This window comes from Sinocyclocheilus rhinocerous, unplaced genomic scaffold, assembly GCF_001515625.1.
Source record: "Sinocyclocheilus rhinocerous isolate Xijiao unplaced genomic scaffold, SAMN03320098_v1.1 scaffold447, whole genome shotgun sequence".
Lineage (NCBI taxonomy): Eukaryota > Metazoa > Chordata > Actinopteri > Cypriniformes > Cyprinidae > Sinocyclocheilus > Sinocyclocheilus rhinocerous.
In genome coordinates, this window is record NW_015648653.1 from 454,585 (window position 1) to 467,528 (window position 12,944).

The 12,944-nt window shown below is 39.0% G+C and overlaps 1 protein-coding gene across 1 annotated transcript in view; it reads left to right on the plus strand.

Moving 5' to 3' along the window:
• The window catches only part of LOC107710167 (lipoma HMGIC fusion partner-like 3 protein), a 53,328-nt gene that overhangs the window by 21,898 nt on the left and 18,486 nt on the right, over window positions 1-12,944 (plus strand). Inside the window, exon 2 of the mRNA XM_016514906.1 lies at window positions 9,214-9,450. Coding sequence (XP_016370392.1) covers window positions 9,214-9,450 — 237 coding nt within the window. The remainder of the gene's footprint in view (window positions 1-9,213; window positions 9,451-12,944) is intronic.

The window sequence follows — 12,944 nt, forward strand, 5'->3', positions numbered from 1 at the left end:
AAAAAAACTAATTTCACTGTTTTTTGATCCTGACACAAAACGATCAGCTAACATCAATTGACTAATCATAACATCAGCACAGGTGAAAGTGTGAATGAGTACTAGTCAGGTTAAATCACTATCATACTGATTAGATTGTAAGAGCAGACTGATTGCTATAAAAACGATGGAAGAAGCGCTTCCAATCATTGTGTTCTTGTTAGCAATGGTTACCTCCAAAGAAACACGTGCAGCCATCATTGATTTGTATCAAAATGGCCTCACATGCAAGGAAATTGCTACAAAGAATATTGCAACTGAAAGAACCATTTACCGGATCATCAAGAACTTCAAGGAGAGAGGTTCGACTGCAGTCGAGAAGTCTTCAGGACGTCCCAGACTGTCCAGCAAGTGCCAGGACCGTCCTCCTCCTGAGGAGTCAGCTACAGAATCGTGTCACCACCAGTGCAGGAGTCAGCTACTTTCTGCCCAAAAACACTGCCAGCTTTAAAGAATGGTATTAAAACGTCCTGCAAGAGCAACTTCTTCCAACGATCCATGAGCAATTTGGTGAAGATCCGTGCATTTTCCAGCATGATGGAGCACCATGTCACAAAGCAAGAGTGATAAAGAAGTGGCTCGAAGATCATTACATTGAAATTTTGGATCCGTGGCCAGGCAACTCCCCGGATCTCAATCCCATAGAGAACCTGTGGCCAATCCTCAAAAGGTGAGTGGACAAGCAGAAGCCCACAAATTGTGATCAACTCCGAGAACTAATAAGGCAAGAATGGATCGCCATCAGTCAGGATTTGGCCCAGAAGCTAATATCCAGCATGCCAGAGCGAATTGCAGAGGTTATGAAGAACAAGGGTCAACACTGTAAATATTGACTCATTGTATTTTTTGCCAATAAAAGCCTTTAAAACTTATGATATGCTCATCATTGATTTTCAGTATACCATAAGCCCTATTCGGACGGGACTAGTTTTACAGGGGGACGTTAGAGAAATTTCTGTTTCACAGACGTACTTTGAGATTTTAGTCCAATCCGTATCTGCCATGTCTGTCTTTTTCTCACATGACCTCTGTAAAAACTCCAGAGCAAATTACCTACTGTTTTTCAGCAAACTTGGCGGTCCTCAGAGAACTCTAATCCTGTTCGAATGCGACTGTCTGTGATTGCCGAAAATGTTTTTTTCCAAAACGCTTTTTCCTGTGTGTTTTGGTCAATGTGAACTACCGTACAATCTCTAGCTAGCGCGCCGGTATTGAAGTTTCTGCTATCTGTGCACCAATAATGGATGTAGTTGTGTTTGGTATTACACTGCGAATAAATAAAAAATGAAATCAACAAGAAGAGCCAAATCACGTAAACTGTTAAGACTGGCTACTGTAATATCAGTTTCAGATAAGATTACTGTCATTTCTGCACTCAGTTACATGAGTGTACATTTATATAAGAATAAAATAATAAATAATAAAATTTAAGTTAAAACATTTTTATTCCAGTGGTTTTATTATAAGAACCCAGTTCTATAAAATCATGTTAAATGTATTTCTTTTTTTTATTACAATTTTACAAATGTTTACGTGCCATTGATCGGTCATATGACCATACGCAATCCAAGCATCCTGAACACGTGATCTTCTGCAACGCCCACATGTAAAACTCAGACATTCCTACCGCGGTAATAAACACGGAGATGTTAGTCCCGTCCGAATCCGTACATGAAATCACAGACGTCGGCTGATAAGAATTGTAACTCAAACGTCATTTGGAAAACTAGTCCCGTCCGAATAGGGCTATAGGCAAATGTGGAAAAATAATCTACAAGTACTGAAGCAGCAAACTTTGCAAAACACAAAATTTATGTCACTGCCAAAACTTTTGGCCACGACTGTATATATATATAGTATACATAATTACAATTATAACACATGCTGCAAACAAGCTAGTCTAATCATACACACATTATTAATTAAAGGGGTCATATGATGCGATTTCAATTTTTCCTTTCTCTTTGGAGTGTTACAAGCTCTTGGTGCATAAAGAAGATCTGTAAAGTTGCAAAGACTAAAGTCTCAAATCCAACGAGATATTCTTTATAAAAGTTAAGAGTCAACCACGCCTACCTAAAACGGCTCGTTCTAACACACCCCACATACCTACGTCACTATCTGGGAAGAGTTGCATAACGCCGCCCAAATAGTGACGTAGGTATGTGGGGGCGTGTTAGAACGAGCCGTTTTAGGTAGGTGTGGCTGACTCTTAACTTTTATAAAGAATATCTCTTTGGGGGTCGACACATGTGGTTGCCGCAAGCCCGCCGGACGCTCCTTCGTCGAATCTGCCGGCCGTGCCATTCTCAATCCCACCCACCTCCGCTCCGTGTTTCGTTGTGAAAGCGAAACTACTTTGTTTGGCCTTCCAAAAGAGGACACGACTAGAAATCAGTGGTTAAGTTGTATTTACAACACTGTTCCAGAACAGTTTAACCCAAATATTCAGATGTGTGCAGCACATTTTATGGAGGACTGTTTACTGATCCTGGAAATAATGTTATTTTTAGCAACATCATATGACCCCTTTAATAGATTACAATGTGGCTGGGCAATTATGTAAACTCTGGGTTATACTACAGGAATAATGCAGCCATGAAATCTACACTTTATTAGCTTCCTTTAGAGCAAGACACAGATTGACGGCACTGCTCTGTCTGGTCTTCAAGTGGGCATGCACACCATTAGTTATTTATTACTTGAAGCACTCATATATTATACAGTATATGTAAAATACAGATTAATTATATTTAGAAAAAGTTGTCTTATTCAAACACAGCAAATATGGTGCATATTAAATATGCAATTACTATACAAAAACCAAGGATTACAGACTTTTCATGTACCATATCAAATTGGTATGAGATCAGAAGCTTGTATGTATTGGGTCAGTGCCATGTTGAAAGGTCCAGTCATCGTTTAGATTCAACCTTTTTTTACAGATGGCTTCTTAATTACCACCTTGTTTCACAGCTAATATGAGGTTATTTTTCTCACATGCAGTGTTTGGTTCACACTAGATGTGACATTTGTAACTGTGGTAAGACATCTAGATAGATCTAGATAGATTTATATATCCAGAGCACATTGTTCCAAAAATCCTGTTTCTTATAGGTGATGAATGAAATTTTGAAAGCAGAGACACCCATGTAGGAAATATTTGACTTAATGTTAAAAAAGCATCATCACTATAATCCAGCCACTTTAATTAGTGGTTTAGTCTCCTTTAAGACTTCAATGTAAATGCTATGATTGGGTAAAATCTTTCCTCTCTGTTCATATCACTAACATGCAGTGGGCCAAAAAGGCCAGGATGAAGTAGTAGTTATCGATCTGTTCCTGTGCAGGCAGTCTTGCACTGATGCATTCATCTTTATGACATCAGATAGAAGTAGAAACAGTGGAGCCTCTAGGAAAATTTTAAGAGGGTGGCCTGAAGGGCACAGTAAAAATCCAAGGGTGGCACATTAAAACTTAACCTGCATTTCAAGGATCTATTTCTACTTGATCTATAACATAACAATTACTTCCACTGATGCAATCTGTCAGTTTAATTTAGTTATTAAATTACAATTACTGACATTAAAAAAAGTTACATTAAAGTCACATGAAGTTACTTTAAATTATATTTTTAACTTGCATAAAACGAATTAATTTACCACATAATACATAAAACACATTTAGCTAAAAAAGATCATATATTTTATTAATTTAAGATAATTTAATTGTGATGTCGGTGAAACCATTCAAAATTGAATGGGAAACTATCATTCTTAATTACAGAGAGTTGAACAGTTTGGGTTGACCTGGAGAGACCATTTCCTCTCTTTTACAAGAAAAATAAAACATGGTAAAATTGTACAAAGACCTCTCAAAGGTCACAAGGAAAATTTGATTTCTCAATGCATGACTTTTTAAACTAGTACTGATTAATCACAAAGATTTTGAATCTGGAACCACCTACAATCTTTTTCATCTTCTAAAAATAGTTGTCAAAGTGCTCAGTCACCAAAATAATCCTGGATTCCTGCTTTGCACCTGTACAAACCCATATTTTGGGAACAACCTGGGAATTGGAAATATAATTTAGATGCATTAAAGTAACTTTTGTAACAGTGGTGTATTATATGGGCCTCAGTGCAAAAGCACTACCAGTCAAGTGTGCCAGCTCAACAAAGTCCATCACGCAGTCCTCGATGGGCCGATCTTCTTGATGGAGACATATAATTTGTGCTGCTGGATTCATATTTGGTCAGTCGTTCTGTAACGTGTGAGCCAGGACGAGGAGGAGTGAGAATCCAAATGAAAGCACAAAAGTTTATTAAACCACAAACACAGGTAATCCAAACCAAGAACCATGGTGCAATCCACATAGGGGAATAAGGAGCATAATCCACTCAGAGAAGGCAAGAGAGAGCATCAACCAGGAACACGCATACAGGAACAACAACCAACTGTTACGTCCACCTGGCTCTGGGTGAAGCAACATTACAAAAGGTGAGGCCACAGATGGAAGAAATTTAACAAATTAACATTTAATTAAAAATAACTCAAAATAATAATGCAAAAATTAAAACAAAGAAAGAAAAGCAAGCCAAGCCAGAACTGAAGAGGAAAGGCGCTCGCACTCCATGAACTCGCTGCCCTCAAGCGCAATCACAGGTAACACTCCACACCTATGCCTGACGCTCACTCTGGAGATGAACCACAGAACAACGCCACCTGGTGGACAAAAACACTTTGGGCCGTAACACAACAAACAACAACTCAAGCACAGACCTAATGCTGCGTTCAAGTCCTCCTGGGACGTTCGTACTTACGAGTTGACAAGTCGTAATTACACGACATCAGGTGCGTTCAAGTCAGTTTAGTCGGCACAAGATGGCGGTGTACCTTCTTTTAATAAATTACAAGAAAATACAACAGGGTCTGTTAACTATAGAAAATGAAGAGCTCCCACTCGTAATAACCACTTTGTGGTGGCGTTCATGTGCGTTCAACTCGTAAATACGATCTATCCGACATGACTTGAACGCACCATTATATACACAGACCTAAAGAAGCTAATGACACAGAGGTGGAAGTGATCACACAACAATGAGTCCAGGCAAATGTTTATGGGAAATGTACTGTAATTCGTGATGGAATGGCAAGGAGTACTAAGCAGTGCCTTCTGGTGGAGCTCATGGGTACTCCAGCTGATGATTGTGACACTATAACAGAACTACTTCAATCAATTTGTAGAACATTTCTGTTATACCTGTATTACTGGAAAAGTACACTATGAATATTCCTTCTCTGAATAAAAATGCATAATGCAATTTTCTGCACACACACAAATAAAGAAGTTACTGAAAAACAATAAAGCGCAGAAGTGAATAAAGTGCTTTTTTTTTTTTTTACAAAGTTAAGCCTGCAAATGGCTAAACCAAACAACGAAACAGAACATCTGAAATGTCACCATCTTCATCTTCAAGTGGAGGATCAATTTTCTTTGAGTACGACTTGTTGCATTTATTGCATCTGAGGGCTTGCAATGCAGATACTGTGGTGTTTGAAAAATGCATCACAGAATCTGTGAAAGCCAAAATAATTAATCAGTGGTTTTGAGTGTTGTTTTTGAATATCGGATGTATTATAATTTGCATAGATATGCATTAGAATTTCTATGACTCTTCTCAGTTTACCTTTCAAAGCTTGGACTAAATCCTCATCAAGCTTGACATGAGCGTACGTTTTTATTTTCTTGCCTGTCATCACCATACAATACTGTTACATTGAACATAAGGTTAAAGAGGCCCAACATCTCTACAACAGTAGTGCTGAATCCAAAGGTAGCATGACAGAGCCAAAATAGTCACTTTATTAGGAAGTAAGTCAGCCAGAATTAAATCTTTGAGATTCATTGATATAAGATTAAAGGGTTCATATGATAGGATTTCATGTTTTCCTTTGTCTTTGGAGTGTTAAATGCTGTTCGTGCACATAGAAGATCCGTAAAGTCGCAAAGATTAAAGTCTCAAACCCAAATAGATATTCTTTATAAAAGTGAACGATCAGCCACGCCTTCCTAAAATGCCTCGTTCAAACACACCCCCACATATCTACGTCACTGTGTGGGAAGATTTGCATAACACCGGCCAAATGTTTACACAAAGAAAGAAGGCGTAACTTTTATTCTCACTGTAGTATTGTTTCCGCCGCCGCCAATGTCGTGGAGACGCTGTGTGTTTCGTTGCGAAAGCCAAACTACTTTGTTTGGCCTTCTAGGACACAACTAGAAATCAGTGGTTAATTTTTATTTACAACACTGTTCCAGAACAGTACAACCCAAGTATTCAAGTGTGTGCAGCGCATTTTACGGAAAAAAGTTTCCTGAATCTGGTAAGGGGCGTAGCATTTCCGTCACACGCTTGAGGTATTCAGCCAATCACAACGCACTGGATAGCCGGCCAATCAGAGCACACCGCGCTTTTTAGACCGATGAGCTTTGTAAAAATAATAAATATTTTTTTTTTACCTTAAACCACGTAAACACATTGCATTACACCAAATACACAAAATAATGTTCTTTTTAGCAATGTCATATGACCCCTTTAAAACATACTTACCACTTTCTTATTTGCTTGTCTCTCTGATCTGATTTCATTTTGTCTTCTATAGCAACAGCAGCTGATCTGAAAACAACTAATTTTAACTAATATTTCACAATGAAATAATCATTTATATTTAACTTTTACTTCATTACAATTAGGCCAAACTGCTGAGAAAACAACTACAAAAAAACTTCATCTTAACTAAAAAAAGAGCATGTTAATGATGTACATGCTATAACGATAAATTATTCTTTCTGCCAATACATTGGACGATGTTTTATAGTTGTTATATGACAAACAAATGCTACTACCTAGACTTTAAGCAACCATATACCCAGTGGCTGCACGATAACTAGCTAGTTAGTGTAAGTTTAGCTTTACAGCGGTTAACGTTAGCATTCCACCTGTTAGCTAACATTTGCAAATGCACACCAGCATGCACCAAGGAAAAACTCAGAAGTGAGCTCAAAGTTAGTTAAACAAATGGCTGGTAAACACCTACCACCAAGAAGAAGTATTTATGCGTGCAATATCTTCATCTGTCAGTGTCTGCTTCGACTTAGCAGACACACCTTTTAAGAACCTATTAAAGGTCCCATATTGTCAAAACTGAAATTTCCTGGCTTTTTTCATGATAACTGAGGTCTAGGGGCTATTTAACTACCATATAAGTTTCAAAACAGTCAGTCCACAGTAAAATTCACACAGCCTGCTTAAAGTAGCTGTGATTTTTCACGAACCGTTGTGACTTCCGTAAAAAGTTGACGTCAGAACGACACAGTCACCGCCTTCAGTCACCACCCCGAGCACCACCCACCGTCCCACTCTCCTTTTGCCAAACCCCCAGACAACACCGCATCCATGCTATTGCTGAGCAGCAACAACACGTTTTGACGATCCTTTCTGTCCAGTCTGCTCGTTTTATCGCGTTTAACCACAGCTGTCGCGGTTTTTTGTCTGGCAGTGGCAGCAGATATGCGCTCAAATTTCTACTTTGAGGCTGTATTACGTCGATTCTGGCACCCAAAATCACAAGATGATATTTTAAGCTCCTTATGTAGCCGAATCTGCGCTGGTTTGAATGGGCCACCTCCAGTTTCCCCTTTGTTTTGCTGCCTCCAGCTAGCGCTGTGACGTCGGCTGACCCTAGTTACCTGTGGTTGGCCAGGCCGTGCATCACTCAGAAAACAACAGGCCAATCAGAAGAGAGGCTCATGAATATTAATTAGACAAGCCAAAATCGACCTGTTCTCAGCAGAGCTCCTGAGAAAGGAGCTGTAAAAATATATTGAGATGGTTTTTGGTACTTATACCGCAAATATATATTCTTAAGGACATCAAACCCTAAAATAAAACTCCAGAAAGGTGTACAATATGGGACCTTTAAGTTGTTAGCGGGAGGCGGAAGTTGACCTGAGTCATGAAAATAAAACATAGTGAAACTGGGATGATTTCTGCTGAATGCATGTTACTATCTCAACAGCATATGGCGGTGTGATTGGACTATTATCTGCAAAGCCGATTTGAAAAGCTTGGCTCTGATTGGTCAATTTTTTTTCTGTAATCAAGTTTATTAGGAAATAAGTCAGCCAGAATTAAATCTTTGAGATTAATTGATATAAGATTAAAGGGGTCATATGATGCGATTTCATGTTACAAACCCTTATGATGTTCCAAACCCTTTAAGACTTTCGCTCATCTTCAAAACAAAGATCTATGTCCCTCCACTAAGACTTTCGCTCATCTTCAAAACAAAGATTTATGTCCCTCCACTGAAAGTCACCAAAATTCTTCACAGTTCATGGCTTCAAACATCGCAAAAGTAATCCATATGAATCAAGTGGTTTCTTCCAAGTCCTCTGAAGAGACGTGATCTCTCTATACGATTTTACGGTTTTAATTTAGACACACACGCACATCAGAACTGCTAAACCGAAGCTCAGACGCACTTGCCTGATGCTCAAGAACCAGTCAGATTTTGTCACGCACGTTAGCCAAACACACCTGAGCTTCTAAATGACATAGTTAAAATATATAGCAGTATGTCTAGATATGGTTATAAATAAGATACATATACTTTAAACCTAAACCTTAACACTAAAAGCTGTATCATTTTACTACGTTCTTATAAAAAGGAAACATAAAATATACTTTAAGTAAGAGTAAAATATGTATTCTGTAAATACACTAAAATGTCAGAAAAGTTTGCTTGTGTTTTAGCATATTTCTTCAAAGCGTAACTAAGCATATATGTATTACCAAAGTATTTCTAGTATACTTTTTTTTTAAATATATTAAAATGCAATTCAATACATTTTTAATGCACTTCAAGTAAGCATGTTAGGAGTACAATTGTACTATAAATATACTATCTGAATTTGGATTTTGAATTTATGCCTATTACATTTTTAATACATTTAAGAGTACTTTTTCACCTGGGTATGTGTAACTAGTGTACATTTATTTTACACACCTACTCTGATCCCTGTTTCTTTTTTAAATTGATTTATGTTTTTATTTAGATTTTTGTGATACAATCCTTTGTCTCAGTCTCTCAACCTTTCTCTTTTGGCAGCTGTGTGCCTGGTGCTGGGCTGTTTGATTTTCCCAGATGGCTGGGATGCAGAGGTCATCCGAGATATGTGCGGAGAGGAGACAGGAAAGTACACACTGGGCAACTGTTCAGTGCGCTGGACTTACATACTGGCCATCATCGGCATCCTAGATGCTCTCATCCTGTCCTTTCTTGCATTTGTCCTCGGAAACCGCCAGAACGACTTTATACACAATGAAATCAAGGCTGAAAATAAAGGTGAGGGGTAACCTACAGTTTTTTAAACAATTATTAAACTGGTTTTTGTTTGATGTGGCAAAACCGTCACAGTGTTGCTGTGGATTTTTTGGGACAGCTTCAAGGTGCTATCATTTTGTTAGCTTCGCTTTGGTGACTCATATGATGTGTAAGTAAACTTGAGTGACTGGGGATATTTACACTTGCCCATCATAACTATTAATTCATGAAAAGACCAAGTGTAACTGCCTTCCAAGGCACATTCAAGATGCATTGCAATCCAATTTTCAGGAGTTGGTTGAGGGGTTATTTCAGATGCAACTCTTTCAAATGTAAAAGCATCTGCTTGTTCATGCAACATATGCAAGCTTTACTCCTTCCACTGGGAGTATGTCGGCATACGGAAGATTGGTAGCCCTATAAGTATGTTTGAATCCTCAGTATTCATAAAAGAGTAGGCGAAAATTGCCCTAATTCTCGCGAGATTCGGTCGTACGTATACTTAATTTGCATTCTAATATGCCTACTTACCTACTATATAATAGGGGGGGAAAAAGTAGGTGAAGAAAGTAGTATGTCCGAAACCTCAGTATTCATAAAAGAGTAGCCGAGATTATGTACTGCATAGCGAACAGCGGAGCTCCAGTAAGCACACATACGTCACCAAACTGAATTTACATAAACCATATACATCTTAAAGACGATTACTGAATGTCTAACATCTGACAGGAAAATGTTCGATAACACTAATAGAAATGAAATAGACGTCTGAGTGCTTGTCTGGATGTTACAGAGACAGATGAGCACACACATGTGCTAATACGGTGGAGAGTGGCTAATGAAGCCCTCTTCACCGGAAAGCGAAATGCTGCTATCAAAGGCTTTGAGTGAGTATACTACGTAAATGAATTTTTAAAATCTATGTAAATCTTAAATTGCAGTTTATTATAATTATTGTAATTTCAAACAGAGTTATTACAGCACTTCTCTGATTCTTGATTTCTGTGCCTTCGAAGAGCTTTTGTGGTGGAACAGGGCCTGCAAGGCCAAATTACTGCGGCATTTGTAAAAAAAATAATAATAATAATAATTTTTTAAATGGGAAAACCTAAAACAAAAATATAAAGTAAGATAATTTTGTTACTTCTAATACAGAAATCAAATCACACTGTGGTATTAGAGTGACAGCTTTTGTATTGTGTTTCTGCATTTTTATAGGATATGAAATATCCGCAGACAGGTGTGGGCACTGAGGATGAAGAGGCCACAGCAACAGCCGGACCAGATGAGGCAATTGGGGGCAGACCCTCCATCACTCCACCTGCCCTTGTTGCCTCATCTGGTCCGGATGTTGCTGTGGCCTCTTCATCCTCAGTTGAGCCCAGCCCCAGCAAGACCTAAAAAAAAGAGCAAAGAATATGGAGGATATGATGAAAGAGATGACGGAGAGGGAAGCGGAGAGAGAGCGGGAAGCAGCTGAGAGGGAGGAAAGAAGATGGAGAGAAATGGAGGAGAAAGAAGACAGATGAGAACGAGAAAGACAAGAGAAAGAGGAGAGACGAGAAAGAGAATCCAGAGAAAGAGAAGACCGATGGCGCCACACAACAAAATCCCCAGAGTTAAATCAACTCTGCTCAGAGTACAGGTGCATCTCAATAAATTAGTATGTCGTGGAAAAGTTCATTTATTTCAGTAATTCAACTCAAATTGTGAAACTCGTGTATTAAATAAATTCAATGCACACAGACTGAAGTACTTTAAGTCTTTGGTTCTTTTAATTGTGATGATTTTGGCTCACATCAACACCATGGTCATTTAACCAACTTTTGGTGCTTTTGGCAGTGTGGGCAGGTGCCAAATCCTGCTGGAAAATGAAATCAGCATCTTCAAAAAGCTGGTCAGCAGAAGGAAGCATGAAGTGCTCCAAAATTTCTTGGTAAACGGGTGCAGTGACGTTGGTCTCTGAGCAGAGTTGATTTAACTCTGGGGATTTTGCTGTGCAGGAAACACGTGAGAGAGAGGAAAGGAGAGACATGGAGGCAAAGGAAAGGGAGGAAAGATTCCTTCGCCTCCTTGAAATTATAAAAAAAAAATTAAGAGTAATAAATTATGTAACAAACGCATCTTCTGATCATTTACACATTTGGGTTGGGTTATGTAAAAAAAAAGCATATTTTAAAATAGAATATACACTGAACAACATTATAAATGCAACACTTTTGTTTTTGCCCCCATTTTTCATGATCTGAACTCACTTGCACACTTGAGCACTTCTCCTTTGCCGAGATAATCCATCCACCTCACAGGTGTGGCATATTAAGATGCTGATTAGACTGCATGATTATTGCACAGGTGTGCCTTAGGCTGGCCACAATAAAAGGTCACTCTAAAATGTGCAGTTTTACTGTATTGGGGGGTCCGGTATGTATGCATTCATATTGTAATTAGGCTTTTGTGCCCAAGACACTTTTAAAAAAGTCTGTACTGAAATCTTTTACATTTATTTATATTTATGCATTTGGCTGATGCTTTTATCCAAAGTGACGTACAGTGTTCTTATTACAGGGACCCCCAATCCCCCTGGAGTAAACTGGAGTAAAGAACCTTGCTCAAGGACACACTGGTGGTTGCAAACCGGCAACCTTCTGCTTAGTTAAGTGGTTTAGCCCACTACACCACAAAAGTGATAAAGCTACAACACAAATTAGCATGTACTTGTAAACATATGAAATTATGCAAGAAATGGACAACATGAAGTGTAAAATGTTTTAATTGTTTTGAATATTTTATAGGTAGTCATGCTCATGGAGAGCAGCCACACACAGTCTTCCTCATTCTCTGCCTCAACGATGTCCCCATTGAGAAGAGCGAGATTGTGAAGCACAGCGCTGCACGCAACAACCTCAGGCACGAAGGCAGGGCTGATCTCTAATGCCGAGTTCACACTGCACTATTTTCAAAGACGTCGCATCACTGTTGGTTTCACACTGAACGACTATCTGTTTATAGGGGTCACATTATTGGGGTCGCTTCAACCTGCTGACATGAAAAACAACCGGCGGCAATCGCTGATTTGGCAACACTGGTCCGCAAACTACGTTTCATATAACTCCTCCCCGAACTTCCCGCTGCCCTGTATCTTGATAATTCACACTGCATGATTGTCACTCGCGTGAACGAGCACCGATTTGCCTCCAATTTTGGGCATTTGTCAGCGATTTCGCAAAACCGGTCAGCGAGTGAAAAATCGGGCTAAAATCGTGCAGTGTGAACTCTGCATAAGGCCTTGAAGAAAATAGAGCGCCAACGTGTCTTCATCATCCCGAAAGCTCTCTCAGTGATGTTTTATTAACACATTTCGGGAGGAGCACGCGCAGATAACACGGCCAGTCCATCATCAGTAATTACACCATCTATCCAATCAGCACAAGAGAGAACCTCTATAAATAATCAAAGCAGCCTTACCTTCATTATCTCTAGTCTTTCAGCATCCCTCCACCACCCCGACTCCCTCC